Genomic DNA, 22,716 nt, shown 5'->3' with positions numbered 1-22,716 from the left:
TAAATTAGAATGAAAACATTTCTACAAATCAGCTCTCATTAGCTGTGCATGTAAACAAAGCCTAAGTGTGGTTTTTGTATGATCGTTACTGTACTGTAATAGCTTTTAATCATTATCCTTTTGATGTTTCATGAGCACCTGTGCATTTGTTACTTTGTTATATTCTTAAAATAAATTTGAATGGTACAGGTAGGCTGGAAATATATTTGAATTTTTAAGGGTCCTGTCTCAGCCAGGTCAAAACCAAGGTAATTTTCTGCCATTGTTTTCAAATTTTCTGCCATTGTTTTCACTGTCTAAAATGGGCCAATAGTGGGACTGAACCCGCTGTATTAGTGATGACTTGACTAATGTAAAATCCCTGAACGTACACCTCTAGTCAACTAAAGATCAATTCAATTACCTTAATTGTTGTACACCAGTCCAGTTTTTTCTTGCCAAAGCTGACAGTGTTGTAGGTGGGCTTCAGGCTGGGGTCACATAATGTTTGCACTGCCTCCACAAGTTGCTGCTTGAATGTCTTTTTGGCAGGTTTCTTAGCCTGTACTTTTGGTCTACTTACATGCTGATATGAATGACACAAGAGTGGTTAAAAAAGTATAGCACATTAAAGGAAATCATGAGCAAATTTTGTTTTCTTCAACCTGGTTTTCTAGCCACTACGGTGAACAAGTCCAACACATGCACACATTTATGAAGTATTTCATATGAATGAAAATAATCATTATCATTATAAATTAAATATTTAAAAAAAATAAAAGAAAATTTCCATGTGGATAAACTAGCAAACTTAACTTTACATAATCTGAAATAATTAATGTTTTACTTGGGGTTAAATATGATACTGTACTCCATTTTCTTAATCAATAAACATATATATCTTACAATAAGAACAGAATTCTTGTAAGTGTTACAAAAAGGTTAACATCCCACCTTTCATTTGCCTCTAAATTAAAGTATAAAAAACTTAAATTTTTTCTCCTATTTCTTATCAACTACCTAAATACATCAGAAATATGGATAAACTGAAGAAAAGCTCTTTACACATTTACCTTAAAATCAGGCAGTTTTTTCTGATTTTGACATGGGGTGGCTATACCATTAGTAGTGGATGTAGTATAGCTCCTGCCATTCTTTTTAGTCATGCTGACATGACTTCCAATATAATAGTGCCACTGATGGAGTGGCACAACAGGTCGGGAGGAATGAAGGTGTCGGGGAGCAGAAGATAAAGCCTGAATGGGAGATAAAACAATTAAATAAACAGATCCCAAACTTCCAGGTGTAGCTTGAGATAACCTCTTGCCTGAATATATTTCTTCCATCTATCAATCACTGCACAAGTTCCATAACATTATAAGAAATGTAAAGAAAAATAAATTTAGCACCACTACATATGAGCAGCTCCAAATGGAGAAGAACCCAGGTACAAAACATGCTTAAGTTCATGTAATGTGATTTTTCCTTTTACCTAAGGACTAGTTCAATTTAGTTACAATAATCAAGTATCTGTGTAAGACAAGAAAACATCTTCCTCAACACTGCTGGCATGGAAGATCCTCTTGAGTGCTGGCAGACAGACAAGCTCCTGTGGTTATTGAGCTTCACTTCTGTGAGCCAAAAGGGGGACAGTGTTCACAGGAAGGAGGGACAGTATTCCTCAGATAAATACCCTGACCACAACATCAACATGATAGAGAATGCTTGCCATGTGGTAACCACTGACCATGTAATCATGCATTTTGCAACATTAAGAGGCATCTCAGGCATATGAGTACCATGCTGCAGTCAGTATGATATCCATTCTTCTACTTTGCAAGATCTTTTCTCCCTTTACCATTCTTTATACTTTGACATTGATGGCTTGCAAACTACTGACTTTACTGTTGGGATTACATACAGCCATGACGGGAAATCACAAAAACACAGATAATTTCAGTGAGAGAATATTTGCATTGCAAGAAAGAGATTAACCTGAGAGGCTGAGACAACATAACCACACTGGCAGCACTCTCCAAAGTCAAGGCATGACACACCACACCATCAGATGATACAGGTGCCACACTACAACGATCTTTAATTTCCTTGTCTCTCAGGTAAACTGTTCAAGCCAAGTGTGGCATCATTTTGCTCCAGAACTAAGAATTATGGGAGCTCTGGTTTCTTAAGGTTGCTGGTCATAAGGCCATTATGTAGAGCCTGGTGCAAGAAGTGCTCTTATTGTTGATAATTTAATTTTAATTCTTTGTTTTATATCATAAGTTAAATTACATATTCAAATCAACCTGATTCAAATTAAATAACCCAGTTTGCATTTTATCTTTGATATTTAAGACTATGAGACATTCACTATAGGCTGAAAAAGTCACCTCATGCTGCATTCAGTAACATGTATGGCATCACTAGCACACATATGAAACAAGAACCAATAAATCCAACCTTTTTCTTCCTGGGGTGTGCCTTAGCAGTTTCAGGCTTCTGTTCCTTGACATGCCGTAAGATCATGTCAATGTTCTTGTCAGCCACCACACTAACAAAAACTTGCCCACCTCTGGTTTCTAATTTTAGAATCTGTTGAAGGAAACTTTGTAAGATGCAACAACAAAAGATGAGTTTCATCTGATCAAGAAGAGTTAGGACACTGGGCCTTTATCATGTACTGGTGTTAGGCAAGACAAACAAACAAACAAACAAACAAACAAACAAACAAACAAACAAACACACACACACACACACACACACACACACACACACACACACACACACACACACACACACAGAGTACGTGTGTGTGTGTGTGTGTGTGTGTGTGTGTGTGTGTGTATATATATATATATATATATATATATATATATATATATATATATATATATATATATATATATATATATATATATATATATATATATATATATATATACACACACACACACACACACACACACACACACACACACACACACACACACATACACACACACAGTACCCTGTAAGGAAAATAACATTCTTAGAAATGAAGGATCAAGTCATTCTAAGTCGGAAATATTCCATGGTCAAATGCTTTTAACGCCATAGTAAGAAGTTACAGGACATTCAGTCACTGAATTCATATTAATGGCAAGTGGCTGCACAAGTACTGTCACAGGACATCCAGCTGATTGCTGTTGCCATAAGAAGTTTATTATATTTTAGCTATCATTTGCTGCAATGATTCAACACTTTCTTTATTTTCATTCTATCTTTATTTACAAAAATTTTAATGTGAAATCAAGTATCATCCTCATGATGCCAACGCCCACCATTGCTGCCCTTCCTCCATTCCTCCTCCTCGCTAACTCTTGGATGGTGCATTCAAAACCAATGGTATTAATTAAAAGGATTTGATCATTGAATATTTCTGACATAGAATGAACTGAACTTTCATTTCTGAGAATGCTCGTATGTCTTTCCACACGGGACACACTGTATATCAGTTACGTAAACCAATTTTCTGCGTAGGTCAGAAACAGAACCACAAATCTGATACTTACTTCTGGAATGGATTGCAAAAATTTGGTTAAGGTAGAATGCTTCAACTCCTTAAAGGGAATATCAGTCCCCACCACAGTTTTGTATTCCACTGGAAATAAAAGAAAAATCAACTCATTAAAAGTTCAGAAATTTTCAGCCTCATGCAGTATATATATAAAGTACATAAACTATGCTTACAGAAGAGTTGGTCACACAGATGTCAAAACCTACTGAAATGTAACATTGAAGAGAGTAAACTTGACAAGATTGTGGGCAAAAAATTCCTCAATACCAAATATTATATCTTGATCCATAAACATAGTACGAGTAAGGTTCTTACATACAACTTATGGATTTCAAAATGTGAGATAATAAATTTCTATGTTTTGACTCTACACTCAATCTTACCATTCAATTTGTTCATTGGAAGTTTTCCACCAAAGGACGTAAGAACTGATTTCAACAAGGCACCGACCTCCCGCTCCTTCTTCTTCTGCATCTCTGCAGACATGCTGCTGCTGCTGCTGCTGCTGGCTGCAACTATTAACTCTTCAGGGTTCGAAACACAGCAAACCTGAAAATAGTCTGTGCTTTCTAACTGAAAAACCCTTATTACAAAATACTTAAGGTGATTGGTGACAACCCAGGACAGAGCACTGGATGGGGGTGCTTGTCATGCCCCCTATCACACCATCCCAAAGCCAGGACTAGCATGGGTGGATGGAATTCAGCCAGAAGCTGCCCAAAGGATTGAGTCCTGAAAGGAGAAGTATGACAGTGCTGAGTGAGAAGTGGAAGAAGGGCAAGAAAAAGCCCTGAAGGTTGCTATGAACAGCAAACGGAAAGAGAAAAAGGAACTTTGAAAACCAGAGAGAAAAAAAAAGTATAGCAACCCAAAAGCCATCAAGATCTACTGAAAGAATTATCAAATGTAAAGGAAGGTGTTATGGACAGAGGAGCTTTCCTAGTTACCCTGAAGATCTTCCCACTACCACTCTCCTATTCAAATTGTACATGATTTAACTAGACTAATGAAAATTAGTCTTCAGGGTTAATCCACAAATGGATTATCTGTGACATTTTAATGAAAACAGGCCGAGATGAGTAACAGATAGTTAGAATAACGAAGAGGAAAAAGGAAGGCAAACATCATCCACCACCAACCTTGTCCCCACCAAGGAAGACGATAAGCTTTCCGGGTTCTCCCTCTTCCCAGCTGGAGTAGCTTAAGGACCCCTCTCCTGGTCAGTACCCAGAGTGAGGTTAACAGGACAGTAACACCTCTTTGGTTTGGTTACATGAAGCATTAGGGCTTCCTGTTGGGAGTTTGTTTACTTTTGTTTTGTTTTATCATTAACTTTATTTTCTCACCATCTTTGGCAGTATAACACTAATTCTGGATTGGTTAACTGTTTGGTTGTTTATTTTCACATTCCTTCATTGATTCATTTATTGTTCTGTTTCCTAAAGTATGTTCTGTTATTAGACTGCTACATATTGTTATGGTTGGAGATGTTAGGTGGGGAGGCATGGAGTTACACCTGTCAGCCCCTCCCCCTCCTCACACACGTGCAAGCACCAGACATGCACACATGCAAGACCAGTCAGCTCCCAGGCAGAGAGGGAGACAAGCAAGCGGCTGTAAGCATCAGTCAGCAGCAAGATACAAGAACACATGCAAGTTGGCCGAGAGAAGCAAGCGTAGAGTCAAGCAGCAGCCTGGAAGACTGCAGAATACATCCTGAGGCAATAGCAGGATAAGTCCTGTGCCCATGGGTCCAAGAGAAGCAGCAGAGAGGATGGATGTCAGCCTGAGAAGGACACAGAGGTGTCTAGCTTGTTGTCTAGCTGCAAGGATTACCTGCTGCTGAAGGAACATATGAGTATGAGTATGTGTCTTTGGTGTTTTGGGAAATGAGATAACTGTGCCCTGTTCTCTAGTTATGAAATATACACCTGTGGTGTGCATATTGTCTTTGCATGTCCTTCTTGCTTTGCATGCCACTACTACACCAATCCCTGTGAGTCATGTACACTTGCATTGCAGCACCTAGTGACAAGAAAGAGTGCTGTCCTGACTTCTCCTTTAAGTGAGTTGCTGCCTGCCCTGATAAGTGTTGCTTGTGGCTAGTCAGCTGTGGGCAGTGGTGTATATAGAGGAATGGCAGATCCAATTATTTATTGTTTCTTGTTCTCACAAATGTGAGTGGTTAAAGAGTTACATATTCATTATATCATCATATATTTCCACACCTTCCTGAACAATGACTACATCCTGCTTTCTTTCTTCAGACCTTGTGTTATGGTTGGCATCATCATTCATTTACTATGGCACTCCACGGATCCCCAAATTGTTCTTTCTGTCCAGCCTGGCCTGAATTTGTGTTGTTGCCTTGATCACCATATTTCTGTTACTTGCATATCCTGCACATTTTGCTGCTGTATATGCTTCACTTCCTTTCTAATTACAGGCATACCTAACATATGACAGGGTATGCCTGTGAAATGTGTTGCATTTCAAAATGTCATATTGGACAAATTTTCCTCATAAGAATGCTAAGAAATATTGGTTGCATTTCCTCCAGGCTCCCCTAACTTTTTTTTTTTTTCTAGGGCTATTCCAATATTTCCTAAAGGCCTAAAAATGTATAAATAGGTAATTTCTACCTACTCTCAATCACTACTTATCCATACCATTATCTAAACATGTCTTATGATTGTAAACTGCTTACTGTTCTTGTTCTTGTTGGAGATTTGGGGGTCTTGCAGGCTGCAGTGCCACAACCTCTAGTGCCCCGAAGGTGTCAGTTGCAGGCACGGTGATGGTAACAAGACATTCAAACTTTAATTTACTGTTAACCGCACCACTGCACAACTGCTGGGAGTTATTACTGTATTCATTAATTACTGTATACTGTAGCAATGAATGAAACTTTTACAAAACGAAACTAGTGTCAGTGCTTACGACTGTCCACCACCTAGCAACTACTGTTTGTGGAGTAAGTACCCTTAAGAATTAGCGGAGCCTCAGCAGATCAGAAGACTTGAGATTGAGAGAATGCTAAACAAGGGAAGTGAGCATAACATTTTTTAACCGAGGTCATATGCTTTAGGTCAGCAGCAGTATCTGGCAGTCAGCCAGTGCCTCCTCCTACCATGAGGTGCTTGTAATCTGACATCAAAATTTAAAAACCAGTTGGCAGTCATCCCCGCACCCCAGAACAACAACCGTCGCTGTGAGGCAGTAATCCTATGTGGCGAGGGGAGAGGCGCCACATGAAGGGCGAGGCACAGCACCAAGCCTCATGTACTACCACAAACCAGACACTTAAATTTATGTGTGGCCTTCAGCACACCGTTCACCTGTGCTATGGTTCAATCTCTCCTACTCTAAGATACACACCACTCGGCCCAGACTAGCAACACCACTATCGCCACGGCCATGACTGCATTAAACAGTACTTTGGACATCCATGTCGCCGATTTACAGTTGTCCCCATGTACGATGTCCTTGCATGAATACACCTACCCTTTCTGTCTCTTACCTGGTGAACTTTTACTCGTATCGCGTCGTCTATTCCAGCTCAATTATTATTCAGTTCCAAGTGCCGCCGCCAAGCCACGTTGTTACAGCCTTGCCTGGTTCGAGCAGTTTCAACGAGCTCTTGAGCAGCGTTGCCAGATTGTTTTGGCCATATTATCGTACTACACAGGTTGAAATTTTTGTACTTCTGGTAAAATTATCATACATATGTAATTATTCCAAATATTATGCAAAACTGCCACTTTCCAAATACAGCAGAATTTAGGTTGGAAAATCTTAAGAACAACGCACCCAAGATTATTTTCAATAAGGTGTGCTTTCAAGAAGTGTAAGTAGCATAGCTACATGTCTGTAAAGGTTTTACTGATCGCTCGTTGATATTAAGGTTACAATACAATGTTAAAGTTTCTCCAGTATTCTCGAGATCCGTCCTGCTTACCTGTCCGTGCTGAAGTTACACTGCGTGCGTTCGTGCGTTGGTTTATACGCAGGGTGCTTTTGCGCATGCTCCTAAGTCTATGACGTTTAATGACGCTTTTGACGTCATGGACGCTTTTGACGTCATGGTGTGTTTCGCCAGTAATTAATCACCTCTATATTTCCGGCCAATCTCAAGACACCACGTTACCATGTAGCCAACAGGGAACCACTGCAGGTTAGAGAGACCGAGCAGTTCAAGTGTGGCTTCTGGAAGGCATGGAGTAATCTTGCTCAGAGTATGATCTTAGCCTGCTACAATTTCATTTTAAGTATTCTGGAAAACCAAAAGAACTTTTTGATTTGCGTGTCAGCCACAAATTAATTCTTGACAAAAAAGACTGTGAGCAGTGCGGAAAACCTGCTTCATTACATTTTGATAGGAAGCTGTGGCGGTGTCAGAAGTGGGTGGCCAAGCAAAAAAAGAAAAAAGCGAAGTGCAATTGGTCACAAAGTATTTATAAAGGTACTTTCTTTGAGAAAGCACACTTAGACTTGGAAACTGTCCTCCTTTTTGAGAACGTTTACCTTCGCGAGTGTTTTTCTTTCGTGTTTGTGAGGAACGAGCTACAACTCAGCGACGCTACGATTGTTGATTGGGCCAGTTTCTGCCGCGAGGTCCTTATCGAGTGGTGTTTGAAACAAACTGGAAAGATTGGTGGCCACAATAAAATCGTAGAAATTGATGAGAGCAAGTTCGGGAAAAGAAAATATAATGTTGGCAGACTTATTGAAGGACAATGGGTGTTTGGTGAAATCTGCAGAGAAACACGTGCCTGCTTCATGGTTCCGGTAGACAAGCGAGACAGTGAAACTCTTTTAGCTGTAATCAAGGGGAGGATCGAGGCCGGGACCACTATAATATCGGACTGCTGGAAAGCATACAACTGTCTTGAGGAGAAGGGGTATAAGCATCTGACAGTAAATCAATGTTAATTTTGTAGACATCACAACTCTCGCACACACTAACAATATAGAACGTTTATGGAGAGAAGCCAAGAGCAAAGTTCCTTTGTACGGCAGGAGGAAGAAACACTTCGCGGGATATCTTGCTCGTTCTATGTTCCTCATGGCAGAGAAGAACCAAAACAAGAGGTTCCATCGCTTTTTGGAGGAAGTGGCAGCTTTGTACAATCCTTATACAGCCACCGTGTAGATAAAGGTATGAATTTAACATTATTTTTATGCACTCGGTCTTACAATGAGGGCGAGGGAGAGGGAGGGAGTCACAGAACTTCCCATCTGTGAACGAGTAACAAAGAAAAAATTACTGGCGGTCTCTCTCTCTCTCTCTCTCTCTCTCTCTATGTGTATATATATATATATATATATATATATATATATATATATATATATATATATATATATATATATATATATATATATATATATATATATATATATATATATATATAACCTAAATTCTGCTGTATTTGGAAAGTGGCAGTTTTGCATAATATTTGGAATAATTACATATGTACGATAATTTTACCAGAAGTATAATAATTTCAACCTGTGTAGTACGATAATATGGCCAAAACAATCTGGCAACGCTGACTGCTTTCTGACAAGTTCACCAGTCTGTGTGTCGCGTGTATGCGTGGTGTTAGTACTCGTCTGTTTCAACTCCCAGCCTGACATAATTTTTTTTTTTTTTGTGTGTGTGTGTGTGTAACCACGCCTACACAGTGGCTACCAAGGCTTACCCATGAGTTAAACCTTCTTTAGTTGGTAATGAGGAAGGTGTGGGCTCTAGCAGTGGACACCCGAAGGCAGCAGTGGGTGAAAACAATCAAAATAAAGAAAAGTTTGGCTGTGAGAAGGTGCTAGACAGCCAGCCATAGTGACAAGGAGGCAGGAAGGCCTCCACCATCACCACCACAGAGAAGGTAAGGTCAGGAAGTGTTTGAATAAATTTAGGTAACTTAACGTAACTTTTTTAATGAATAACTGAACAATCCACGGTTCTAACTCATTTTAATGCATCTCACCTAACCTCCAGCACAATATATCCCTGTGTCAGCCTCGTCTCGTTGCTAAAAACCGTAAAATTTAACTTAATGAAAATGTAAACAATCTGGGTCGTCTCTATTTATCAGCCATTATCTTATCTGTGAGTGTTTTAAACCAATACTGTCGCAAAGCGGAGCCACATGACCAAGCTTTAATATCCACTCGTTAGATATACCTGCCATTACTTAGTTTAAGTTTGGCGAGGGTTTAAATGAGTGAGAAGGGTTGGTCGTCCCCTCCACCGGCCCCCCACCGCCATCTTGGACAAGGCTCCCCAGCTCCCTCCGGTTCCAATATTATTTTTTTTTATTTCCTAAGTATTTTATTTCGGCTTGTAGCTAAGATTTTGTGGTTTGTAAAAATATTTAGTTGTTTTTCAAGTTATTTGAGCGCGTGTGCTGCGTGAAAAGTGTTGATTTTGGCGTTGTTTTTGTGTAAATAAGAGGGCCGTTTTCGGCGTATTTTTTTACGGTCCCAAAACTAAATTTTTTATTTCAGCCTGTACTAGGTTTTTATTGGTTTTAAAAAATAGTTGGTGTTTTTTTAAGTGTGTTGCCATCCAGCTCAGTGAAATGCGTGCACCGTACACTTGTTTTTATTCGTGTTCAACTTCCAATAATATTGAACTTTTTTTTCTGTAGATTTTTTATTTGTGCTTGTAGCTCACTTTAAATGATTTTAGAAAATAGTTCAGATTTTTTAAAGTGTTTTCCCTTATGTTTAAGTCAGAATGGGTGGACATTTGAACGAGTTTAAATGGGGTGAAGGTTCCAACAGTTTCCAGATACTTCTTTTTAAATATCTTTAATACTACTGCGTTTTGAAATGTGTTGTTATTTGTGGCATTAATTAAAATGTGTGGCAAGACTGAATTTATAAAGCATTCCTGTCTAGCTGCGTTTTTTAGAGGGGTCATTTTCAAAATGAAATACGTACGTACGTAAATAACGGTCGCTGTGACGTCATCAACCCCCAGCCGTGACGTCACAAGCCCTCCCACCCGTGCCGTTATTGGGGTGGTACCTTCCCTAACTCCCTTCCAGTCCTTCCCATTAAATATTCAGTATTTTTTTTTTCAAGATATTTCAAGGTGTGTGTGTGTGTGTGTGTGTGTGTGTATGTGTGTGTGTGTGTGTGGCCTTATTTTTCGTTGTACAGATGGGGATGCAGTGTGTGTTGCTTTGTCTTTCGTTGTACAGATTGTTATGCAGTGTGTGTGTGTGTGTGTGTGTGTGTTGCCATATCTTTCGTTGTACAGATGGTGATGCAGTGTGTGTGTGTGTGTGTGTGTGTGTGTTACCTTGTCTTACGTTGTACAGATGCTTATGCAATGTGTGTGTGTGTGTGTGTTGCCTTGTCTTTCGTTGTACAGATGCTTATGCAGTGTGTGTGTGTGTGTGTGTGTGTGTGTGTGTGTTGCCTTGTCTTTCGTTGTACATATGCTTATGCAGTGTGTGTGTGTGTGTGTGTGTGTGTGTGTGTGTGTGTGTGTGTGTGTGTGTTGCCTTGTCTTTCGTTGTACATATGCTTATGCAGTGTGTGTGTGTGTGTGTGTGTTGAAAATGTACACGTACATTTTCAGTTTGTTAACTGCCTAAATAATAAATCGTTTATTATTATTATTATTATTATTATTATTATTATTATTATTATTATTACACACACACACACACACACACCAGTAGTTCAAGAGATTAGGTTAAGTTTGCTTAAACACACACACACACACACACACACACACACACACATTACCTAGAGAGAGAAAAAAATACGAATAAGAAAAAAATGCTTACACTTACATTACGCACAAACACACACACACACACACACACACACATACACACACACACACACACACACACACACACACGTACATTTTCAGTTTGTTAACTGCCTAAATAATAAACCGTTTATTATTATTATTATTATTATTATTATTATTATTATTATTATTATTATTATTATTATTATACACACACACCTGTAGTTCAAGAGATTTATTAGTGGTAGCATAATCCGAATTGTATAATCCATTCCTTAAATCCAAATCACTGATACGTATATATATATATATATATATATATATATATATATATATATATATATATATATATATATATATATATATATATATATTACCTTGATCGCGAGTATAAGCCGTTCCTGGTAAAGGCTCATAGTTCAATTTACTCGAAATATTCATATAAAAATAATTTTTCACGTTATTATGTATACAAATTATTTCCAGATAAAACATCAACAACAACAACAACAGACAATGACCACGTGGACATCTCGTTCATGTTTCTCGATAATCTTTGATTAAACTGTGGTCATCTCTTTAGCATCTTCCTTTAAAAGCTTCTTCATTATGCAGATCATATTTTAACGCTGCAACAGCAGTCACAAAAATAATGTATTAAAGCACAGTACGGGTGCGGAAGTGAAGTGGGACCAAGGAATATAAACTCAGAGATGTTTATATATTCCTTGAGTAGGGCGGTGGATGGTGTCGTGCCAAAACGCTACCGGGTCAAAATTTTTCCCAGGAACAATTTGGACTCGGGAGCAATTTGGCACGATGAGAACAAATTCGCTCCCACCATCCAAATTGCTCCCGAGAACAATATGGAAAGAAATAAGTTACTGTATGAAATTTTACTGACTAAATGGAGTTTTATAGGGAAATTACCATTGCTTGGTTGTCTGTGGACTAATGGAAATGTAGCAAGACTTCGGAGACTTCAGTGTTCACCACCAGCTTTGGCTTTCCTCTCCCTTCACTGACCATCCTGGTGAACTAGCCTACAACTTTGCTATCCTCCATGACCTAGAGCAATTGGTGCAACACCCTACTCGTATTCCTGACCGTCTTGGAGATACGCCCAACATTCTTGACCTTTTCCTGACCTCTAATCCTTCTGCTTATGCTGTTACCCTTTCTTCTCCGTTGGGCTCCTCCAATCACAATCTCATATCTTTATCTTGTCCTATCACTCCAATCCCTCCTCAGGATCCCCCTAAGCGAAGGTGCCTCTGGCGTTTTGCCTCTACTAGTTGGGGGGACCTGAGGAGGTATTTTGCTGATTTTCCTTGGAATGACTACTGCTTCCGTGTCAGAGACCCGTCTTTGTGTGCTGAGCGCATAACAGAGGTGATAGTGTCTGGCATGGAGGCATACATTCCTCACTCTTTTTCTCATCCTAAACCTTCTAAACCTTGATTTAACACAGCTTGTCCTTGTGCTATACATGATAGAGAGGTGGCCCACAAAAGGTACTTAAGCCTTCCATCACCAGAATCTCATGCACTTTATATTTCTGCCCGGAACCATACCAAGTCTGTTCTCCAACTAGCCAAAACCTCCTTCATTAACAGAAAATGTCAAAACCTTTCAAGATCCCCTCGTGATTTCTGGCATCTAGTCAAAAATATCTCCAATAACTTTGCTTCTTCTTCTTTCCCTCCTCTATTTCAATCAGATGGCACCACTGCTATCACATCTATTTCTAAAGCTGAACTCTTCGCTCAAACCTTTGCTAAAAATTCTACCTTGGTCGATTCTGGGCTTGTTCCTCCCTCTCCTCCACCCTCTGACTACTTCATGCCACGTATTAAAATTATTCACAATGATGTTTTCCATGCCCTCGCTGGCCTAAACCCTCGGAAGGCTTATGGACCTGATGAGGTCCCTCCTATTCTTCTCCGAAACTGTGCCTCCATGCTTGCACCTTGCCTAGTCAAACTCTTTCAGCTCTGTCTGTCAACATCTACCTTTCCTTCTTGCTGGAAGTTTGCCTACATTCAACCTGTTCCTAAAAAGGATGACCGTTCTAATCCCTCAAACTACCGTCCTATTGCTTTAATTTTCTGCCTATCTAAAGTTTTTGAATCTATCCTCAACAGGAAGATTCTTAAACATCTATCACTTCACAATCTTCTATCTGATCGCCAGTATGGGTTCCGTCAAGGCTGCTCTACTGGTGATCTTCTGGCTTTCCTTACTGAGTCTTGGTCATCCTCTTTTAGAGATTTTGGTGAAACTTTTGCTGTTGCCTTGGACATATCAAAAGCTTTTGATAGAGTCTGGCACAAAGCTTTGATTTCCAAATTACCCTCCTACGGTTTCTATCCTTCTCTCTGTAACTTCATCTCAAGTTTACTTTCTGACCGTTCTATTGCTGCTGTGGTAGACGGTCACTGTTCTTCTCCTAAATCTATTAACAGTGGTGTTCCTCAGGGTTCTGTCCTGTCATCCACTCTCTTCTTATTATTCATTAATGATCTTCTAAACCAAACTTCTTGTCCTATCCACTCCTACGCTGATACCACCCTGCACTTTTCCACGTCTTTTCATAGACGTTCAACCCTTCAGGAGGTAAACATATCACGCAGGGAAGCCACAGAATGCTTGACTTCAGATCTTTCTAAAATTTCTGATTGGGGCAGAGCAAACTTGGTATTGTTCAATGCCTCAAAAACTCAATTCCTCCATCTATCAACTCGACACAACCTTCCAGACAACTATCCCCTCTTCTTCAATGACACTCAATTGTCCCCCTCTTCTACACTGAACATCCTTGGTCTGTCCTTTACTTATAATTTGAACTGCAAACTTCACATCTCATCTCTAGCTAAAACAGCTTCTATGAAGTTGGGTGTTCTGAGACATGTCCGCCAGTTTTTCTCACCCCCCCCCAGCTGCTAACTCTGTACAAGGGCCTTATCCGTCCATGTATGGAGTATGCTTCACATGTCTGGGGGGATTCCACTCATACTGCTCTTCTAGACAGGGTGGAATCAAAAGCTTTTCATCTCATCAATTCCTCTCCTGTAACTGACTGTCTTCAGCCTCTCTCTCACCGCCACAATGTTGCATATCTACCTGTCTTCTACCGCTATTTTCATGCTAACTGCTCTTCTGATCTTGCTAACTGCATGCCTCCCCTCCTTCCCCGGCCTCGCTGCACAAGACTTTCTTCTTCCTCTCACCCCTATTCTGTCCACCTCTCTAACGCAAGAGTTAACCAGTATTCTCAATCATTCATCCCTTTCTCTGGTAAACTCTGGAACTCCCAACTCCCTGCCTGCTTCTGTATTTCCACCTTCCTATGACTTGAATTCCTTCAAGAGGGAGGTTTCAAGACACGTCTTATTCATCAATTTTTGAGCACTGTTTTGACCCTTTATGGGACTGCCATTTCAGTGGGCATATTTTTTTTTATTGGATTTTTGTTGCCCTTGGCCAGTGTCCTTCCTACATAAAAAAATAAATAAATAAATAAATAAACAAAAAGTTTATTCCTTGTGCAAGTGTTAAGTCCTACCACCATATTATATATATATATATATATATATATATATATATATATATATATATATATATATATATATATATATATATATATATATATATATATATATATATATATATATATATATATTTTACGCATTGTTAACATTATTATAGTTTCATTACTATTGTTTCGTTGTCAGTGAAATATGTTACAATAACAATGAAACAAGTAAACAAGAATATAGTGAGTGATAACAGAGTACCAAATTACTCTGTGAGTGAACATTGTCCTATATCACTGTACGTGTTGGTCACTTGTAAATTAAATTAATGTGATTTTCAGCGTTTACTTCTGGGAATTTCCCTCTTTTCTTCGTATTTAGGCCATAATCCATGTGTAGCCTAACCGAGGCATTTTATGATTTATAGATTCTAATCTGTCTCATAATTTCGATTGTGTTTTATCGGAATTGTTAAAATTGTAATTGTGCTATGATGACAGACTGACAATGCAGAACACACAGGTGAAGGATTGTCGTCAGGGGGGTGGTGGGAGGGGAATGTCTATATCTCGGGCTGCCTGCCTTACATCAGCTGTTCGTTCTGTTCGTTGTTACACAAGGTAAACACAGGCGACGGGCGCCCCGTGACGGTGAGACGTGATGAAACGCAGGCCCGTTGTGTGCAGGATTTGTTGACCAGTTTAAGGTGAGTAGTGTTGTGGTATTTTATTTGCACCTAAATGTCTCCAGAACAAAGTATGAAGTGGGACTCGAAGCATGAAAGTTCGCTACATTACCGATCAAGCAAAAGGTGCACCTTGTGCTCAAACAGGGTTGTGGGGCTATGTTTGGGTCCGTACAACAGAAAATGAGATTGCTAAGATAATTTAATAAGGTGCAGTGGGTAGAAGAGAACAAGCTACACTGAAATGGGAGGAATGGATGCTGCAGTATATGAGAGATAAGGCAAAGAGGAAAGTTAAAGTTAGTGTATGCAGGAAGAGATCCATGCAAAGGTAAGAGTCAGTAGACATTTTTTGAGGGGGGAATTATTAGGAACAGGTGACGAGTCTTGCTTCTGTAGTATTCCTCTTTTAAACTTAAAAATGAATAAATAAATAAGAAAGCAGGACACTTGCTCTAATAAATTAATTACTGTAAGAAGATGCACAAGCACAAGCTGAAATGTGATATATGTAGTAATTGTTATAGATAATACACCAGACATGAATACAGTGTATTATATGGCAGATATACCAATCTCATTCTATTCTAATCTGATCATTATAAAATGCAAACTGTGCTCTCTGATTCCTGTGGATGGGACTTCATCTTGGCAAGTGAACTTTTGATCCTAGTTGTGAGAACAGTTCATGTACTACTTACAGGTGATGACTTTGCTTTACGAGATGCCACATCATTCTTCCTACAGAAAGCTGATGAGGTTTAGGTATAATTCCTGTAACTGATGGAAGGATGGAGCGAGTGAGTCACAGTGCAATGAGGGTTGCATGGAGCCGAGTTAGTGTGCTGTGCTCATTGATGCGCAGGTGTCCTGCACACCTGCCTCAGACTCACTCACAGGTAAGGAGCACAACTTATCTCATACTACATGTTGTAAACATTTTGTGAAGGAGTTTTTAATATTGTACATAAAAAATTGATATTATTAGATGCACTGGGAAACTCAGGAATTCTTTGCTTGCTTCTTTATTTTGTACTTTCTTATGACTTCAACTATTTCATTAGAGTATCAGGACTTCACAGTTACATTGGCAAATCTGTTAGAATCTGTCACCTTTGAACTTCTTTTGAGCAGCTTTTTTACATTTTTGTGCACTTGACTGAGTTATTCCATAGATTAAGAGAAAGCAGTAATGGGAGGTGGCTAAGCTTTGTTATTGCTGTGAAATTTTCTTATTGCCTTGAAGTAATTGCATTCACAGCCACCGCACTGAGACATATTCCGAGACTGATTAAAAAATCAAGCTCTTACCTCCTGCCTTGCAGAATACAGCCTACCTATAGGGTGATTTTTTAGAAATGTTTTTTTGATTGGCTGAGGCATTGTTTCACACATGCACTAATGAAATCCTCTTCTCTATCCTTCTTTCTCCCCTCCTTTATCCTTCTTCACTCCCCTTCCTCCTGACACTGCTTGCAGACCATCATGGCGCAAGGTCATGTGGGTTCATGGAGGAAATGATAAATTTGATAAAAATTAATATCTCAGGAATGAACAGTTTGTGGCGATAAAGATATACACTACTGTGTTATATGTGAGCCAAGTGCTTCACTTAGAACAATGAGTTTTTTTGCCATGAGATAGGTGCATTTATATAATAATACTGTTTAGTTTTCTACTCTTCATACTTTCTAAGTCTTGGATCCATTCAGTCAGTGTTTTGCCTCGTCTGTTATTCATGTACTCAAGCAGCATGCCCATCTCCAATATGGCTCTGTGATGAGTTTGAATTATTATTATTATTCTTTTTAAATTCTTTGTCTTGGTTGATTTCTCAGTTATTCCCAGTATTGACCTCTCCATTTTTGTTTGTGTTTGATCCTGACAAACTGCTTGATATCCTCAGAGAACTTTTGCTGCTTACTTCCCATTAAGAAAGACATTCATCCAGAAGTATATACAAGCATTGCCTTCATCAAGATTGACAAAAATCAACCGGGAGTTTGTTGCCGTCACAAAGCTTCTTGAGAGGTATGATTGATATGAAGGTTTAAGTTAGTGTAGTTATATTTATTACTCCCATTTACCGAACTGCCTTTTCAATTTCATCCCTATTATGAATAAATTAAAATGAAAAGGATGATAATTAATTATTTCATTACATTTGTCTGTTCAAATTTGTGGCAACCAAAGGAAATAAATTGTACATTTATCTGATATATTGTACTGTGTAATGATTGATTGTTTTTTTTTTAGTTCAGAATGTGTTGTGTCTCAAGTAAAGAAATAGTTTTTAACTAATGATGATGATGGTGGGCTAAGAAGTAACAAACTGCAACACTATAGTGGGGGATCAGGAATTTTTTTTAAGGGGGCACATCAATTTTTGTGGATGGTAAACATCTTGTTGCTGTTCTTTGTACTTTCTCCTGTTTAGCAATTTGTTTCTTTAAATGTGGATTCCATACCACTGCTGCACATTCCAGTGTGGGGTCTTATAAAAGATGTTATTATTTTCTTCACCATCTTTCATCTATATATGTAAAGTCCATTCTTATATTTCCATGTATGTGTCTTTCATTAGTGGTATTTGTGCTGCTCTCTGAAGAGTTCACAGGCCATTTTCAGCAAAGCATACATACATGCATATAAAAACTTCATAATAGTAATGAGAAAGAAATATGTGACTTTATTCAAAGAATCTCAAGATTGAAAATTTTTATTGCTGTTACAAATTTCTGTTCTGCATTATGTAGATCTGGTGTAAAGGAATACCAACAACGTGAACTATTACGCTGCTATCTCCATACAAGCCCCCCTCAGCCCAACCAGCCTGGCCAGGGAGGGATACCAGGCAGAGGAGGTGCTGGCCAACCACAGGGAGGTTCAGGCAGCAATGGCAACAAAGACAATGATGATGAGAAGAAAGGCATGCTGGCCAAGGCTGCTTTGTGGATGCTAACAGCCTATATGTTCATTGCCATCATCTCCCTCCTGTTTCCAGGCAGCAACCAGCCTGAGGTGAGATCAAAATATCAACCTTGAAGTGAAAATGAAGAACATACTCTTGTAGTTTTATGGAGCAAGTACTGATCATTACATTGTTTGATGTGGAATGACATATTTGTATAAAAAAATAACTAAAACATCCATGTCAGATTGCTCGCTATGTGTCTTGGAATGAGTTTGTGCATCAAATGCTGGCACATGGGGAAGTGGAGGAGCTCATTGTGCGGCCTGACCTAGACATTGTGACCATCATCCTGCATGAGGGTGCTGTCGTCAAGGGCAAGAAGGTACAACTCCCATATGCATTTTTTGTCACTAGGTCTCATAATTACTACATCATTTGAAACACTTTATTTATAAAATTAGAAATATGCTTCCATGTCCTTTGTATGGTGTAAAAGGGAATCAAGTGTCAGAGGACTAGAAATCTTTCCTAGGAAAACAAAGTATTTTTGTTTATAATGTTTATCCTTTATTTGTTTCTTTGTTTGAGCTATCCACTTAAAAGGGAGATCTCAGCCTGGTATATACATATAGATAGATTGTTTTTATGCATGTTTTTCTTCTTTCACAGATGCAGCCTCACATATAGAAAACACAAATTGTGTATAAAGAAATACCTTTATATTTAGGAAGATATTCATGTTAATATTGTAGTTCATACAGAATACCAGAACTTGCTGATATCCAAAGTTTACGTGAATGGGTATATTATTTGTTATCAGAGAAGTCAAGAGTTATGTGTTACAGAATGACATAAGTGTAAGAGATGATGTTCTCTTGTAGATGGAACAAAGGACTTACCACATGAATATAGTGGACCTGCAGCATTTTGAGGAAAGGCTGAGAGAAGCAGAGAGTAAGCTGGGGATACGACCAGATCAGGGGATCCCAGTGGTGTATGAACGGAGTGGAGACACAGCAAGTCGTCTGCTGGCCTCTATTATCGTGGTGGCCATCATTGTCTCCCTCCTTTCTCGTAACATGAACATCCGAGGCCCACTAGGCATGGAGGGAATGGTGGGTTCCTGCTTTGTTTCCTGCCTTCTGATTGTTGACTGAATAGATTGTCATAGTAATCATTCTATGATAATTGGTCTTGTAGCCATTTAACCCTTTCAGGTTTTCATAGGTTATATAGACAGACATCTTTGAAATATATTAATTGATTTTATTCCTCTTTGCATGGCTATTATATTCTGGTGTGATTCCATTTCCTTTCAGTCTCAGATGACTCGTGCTAAGTTCACCATCATTGATCCTCTGCTGCCAGGGTCAGGGCGAGGCGTCAAATTCTCTGATGTAGCGGGTGCCAAAGAGGCCAAGCAGGAAGTCATGGAATTTGTTGACTTTCTAAAGAATCCTGATAAATACAGGACTCTTGGAGCCAAGGTAGGATGAAACAAAGCCTTTCTTTCATTCTTTGTGTACAAGATATACGAGTACAAGGTAGTTTCAAAAAGTTTTGAAACTGGGCCTATATAGAAGAAAGTACTTACTTGAATTAAGTTTGGGCACTATCTCCTTCAAAATAATCCTCTTGATTAACAGTACAGTGCTCCCAGCATTGTTGCCACTTCTGAAATGCACTCTTTAAGTCTTGGTCTTGAAGCTATCTTCAATCAAGCATCTTCTCTGATTCTCATTGAATTTCTGCCATGATGCCCAAATGGCACCCTTTCAGCTGCAGCTTCATTTTAGTGAAGAGGAAGAAATTGCAAGGGGGCAAGCCTGGGCAGTAGGGCAGGAGTGTAAGTGATCCTGCTGTTCTGGCCAGGAAATTTTCTCTTTCCATGCCAGTCCTGGTATGGAGAGGGGAAGAGCAGAAGAGATGGTCTTTTAAATCCATATAAGCAATGCTATGGCTCTACAATGCATAGTGTAGGGTTTACCATTACTGAATGTACCTGCAAATTCACAAAAGAAATTCATATCTTGTACTTACCAGTATTCCATGAGCCTGGTCTCAAAATTTTAGGATTTGGTACCATATGGGGCAATAAATCTCATAATGACTAATTGAAAGACTAATATTAATCTAGTCTTTAGAATTGTATGATGGCATTCTATATCTCTGCCTTCCCTGTGATATCAGCTATTACTTTGATAGCATATGATTTTTAAATTGTGACGTGTTCTTGACTATAAACTGACAGAAGAGTATTGTAGGTCACATGTTAGTGAATGTTAAGCTTGTGATATTGTAAAGTTTTGTTTTTCTGTAGGTCCCTAAGGGTGCACTCCTGCTTGGCCCTCCTGGTTGTGGCAAAACTTTGTTGGCCAAAGCTGTGGCTACAGAGGGCCAGATACCTTTCTTAGCTATGAATGGATCTGAATTTACAGAGATGATTGGTGGACTGGGAGCTGCCAGAGTCAGGTAAGAGAAAGAATAAAATACTTTGTGTTTACCTTATATAAGTAAATTTCATGGCTATATATAGTTTTAAGTCTTGATGATGTAGTGATAGTGTTTAATTTTTATTGCCAGCCCAATAAGGAGATTATTTATTTGTGCCCCAACTTCTAGGGGAGGATTGCACACTAAACCCTCCAAATAACTAACCTTGATGCAGCAAACATTGGGTTTTCTCAAAATCTATTGAACAAGCCTCTCATAAATTTGAGTAAAATGTGGACTCATACATGGCATGCGTGGGCGGTGATGGGGTGTATGGGTTTTGGGCAGTAGCGAGTCTTGTTTCTTTCTGTGTATTCACACACTTTCACCACCCAGAGTTGCCACTGTTTGAGTGCTTACTAGTGAATGAATCTGTTCATTAAAAGGTTTTGCTGTAATGATCCTCATTATAGTAAACTTTTGGATGCTGTGATCTGGCCCTCCTCCAAATAACTCATTATAGTAAGGGCTTAATGCACAGGGAATGAGGTGCCAGATATGTGAATAAGAAGTACTTGTAATAACTCATGTGTTTTTTTTATTTAGAGACTTGTTCAAGGAAGCAAGAAAGCGTGCGCCATGCATCGTGTACATTGATGAGCTTGATGCAATTGGCCGCCAGAGGTCCAGTGGACAGAGTGGCTTTGATGGAGGCTCTGGAGAGTCTGAGCAGACACTTAATCAGTTGCTGGTAGAGATGGATGGCATTGGCTCCAAAGAAGGGGTTGTCCTACTTGCCTCCACCAATAGACTGGACATCCTGGACAAGGTTTGTTAAATGTTTCTTGGATGTTCATTGCATTGGGAAATGTACAGGAGGTGGAGATCACATAGTTAGTGATACTTGGTATTTGCTGTAGCAAATTATGTGTTTGCTGGTAACTAGGACCAAATAAAAACCAAAAGAAATTAATATTGCACAAAATATTTTTGAGCTTGGCTTTTTCTTGGCATGATCATGACAATATTGGAGAGGTGTTTTATCCGTATTCCATCACTTCATTAATGTGGGAGATGGCCAACAGTATTGTGAGAAGTACTGCAGAACTTGCAGAGTAAAAATCTTTGGCTGAGGATATGTAACACGTCATTATCCAACTCTGCTCAGGCACTTTTGCGACCTGGGAGATTTGACCGGCACATCATGATGGACCTGCCCAACCAGGAGGAGCGCCGAGAGATCTTTGAGCACCACCTTAAGAGCATCGTCCTAGAGAAGCCAGCAAGTTACTATTCCCGAAGAATGGCTTCCCTCACTCTTGGGTTTAGTGGTAAGTCCACAATGTTTTCATTAGTAAACTGGTATGTGCAAAATTTATATAAGTTATTGTTAGCCATTTCTAGATTTTTCTGTGGATTTTCTAATCTTTGCTTTTGCCACACATTTCTGTATGTTTTGTCTTGAAGATGGACTGGTGTATAAATAACCAAAACGTAGCTTTTTTACGTGGTCTTCATATGAAGTTTATTACCAACACTTTTGAAATGTTCTAGGTTGTCAAACTTATTTTATTTTATTCCTTTTCTAAAGTTTTTTGTAATATGACACAGGGTGGAAATAGTATCTTTAGATGTTCATGGTGTACCACCATGTGAAGAAAGAAAATAAAGAGGTAATGCTGGCTCTTTGCTTTCTTGCCTACAGGTGCTGACATAGCCAATGTTGTGAATGAGGCTGCCCTGCATGCTGCTAGGTATGGTAAGAAAGTTGTGTCAGCTCTGGATTTGGAGTATGCAGTGGAACGGGTGGTTGGTGGCACGGAGAAGAGATCACAGGTGAGA

At 39.1% G+C, this 22,716-nt stretch overlaps 2 protein-coding genes across 9 annotated transcripts in view; one reads left to right on the top strand and one right to left on the bottom strand.

The window, feature by feature from the left end:
- Positions 1-7,206, bottom strand: part of LOC135111595 (tudor domain-containing protein 7B-like) — a 23,743-nt gene extending 16,537 nt beyond the window's left edge. For 2 of the 4 annotated variants that reach the window (XR_010273807.1, XM_064025064.1), the window contains exons 1-6: positions 7,056-7,206; positions 3,919-4,084; positions 3,531-3,619; positions 2,440-2,571; positions 1,053-1,235; positions 404-565 (exon numbers count right to left, since the gene is read on the bottom strand). Coding sequence is in view for 3 of the 4 variants with exons in the window: in XM_064025064.1 (XP_063881134.1) it covers positions 404-565; positions 1,053-1,235; positions 2,440-2,571; positions 3,531-3,619; positions 3,919-4,021 (669 nt within the window). In the remaining variant the exon portion in view is untranslated. Of the gene's footprint in view, positions 1-403; positions 566-1,052; positions 1,236-2,439; positions 2,572-3,530; positions 3,620-3,918; positions 4,085-4,674; positions 5,743-6,242; positions 6,835-7,055 lie in introns of those variants that run through there. The other 2 variants (XM_064025065.1, XM_064025066.1) reach the window with 2 other exon arrangements.
- A 542-nt stretch (positions 7,207-7,748) lies between these two features.
- LOC135111598 (paraplegin-like) overlaps positions 7,749-22,716 on the top strand; it is an 18,451-nt gene continuing 3,483 nt past the window's right edge. Inside the window, exons 1-13 of one of the 5 annotated variants that reach the window (XM_064025073.1) lie at positions 8,574-8,693; positions 9,221-9,420; positions 15,463-15,548; positions 16,275-16,426; positions 17,434-17,558; positions 18,284-18,548; positions 18,686-18,823; positions 19,323-19,556; positions 19,761-19,928; positions 20,762-20,913; positions 21,481-21,703; positions 22,043-22,205; positions 22,580-22,710. In XM_064025073.1, the coding sequence (XP_063881143.1) occupies positions 16,319-16,426; positions 17,434-17,558; positions 18,284-18,548; positions 18,686-18,823; positions 19,323-19,556; positions 19,761-19,928; positions 20,762-20,913; positions 21,481-21,703; positions 22,043-22,205; positions 22,580-22,710 (1,707 nt within the window). In that variant the 5' untranslated portion in view covers positions 8,574-8,693; positions 9,221-9,420; positions 15,463-15,548; positions 16,275-16,318. Of the gene's footprint in view, positions 7,771-8,573; positions 8,694-9,111; positions 9,421-15,462; positions 15,549-16,230; positions 16,427-17,433; positions 17,559-18,283; positions 18,549-18,685; positions 18,824-19,322; positions 19,557-19,760; positions 19,929-20,761; positions 20,914-21,480; positions 21,704-22,042; positions 22,206-22,579; positions 22,711-22,716 lie in introns of those variants that run through there. The other 4 variants (XM_064025072.1, XM_064025074.1, XM_064025076.1 and 1 more) reach the window with 4 other exon arrangements.

Source organism: Scylla paramamosain, chromosome 22 (genome assembly GCF_035594125.1).
Source record: "Scylla paramamosain isolate STU-SP2022 chromosome 22, ASM3559412v1, whole genome shotgun sequence".
In the NCBI taxonomy this organism is placed as follows: domain Eukaryota; kingdom Metazoa; phylum Arthropoda; class Malacostraca; order Decapoda; family Portunidae; genus Scylla; species Scylla paramamosain.
The sequence above is the reverse complement of the archived record's forward strand: the minus strand, read 5'-3'. Positions and strand labels throughout refer to the sequence as shown.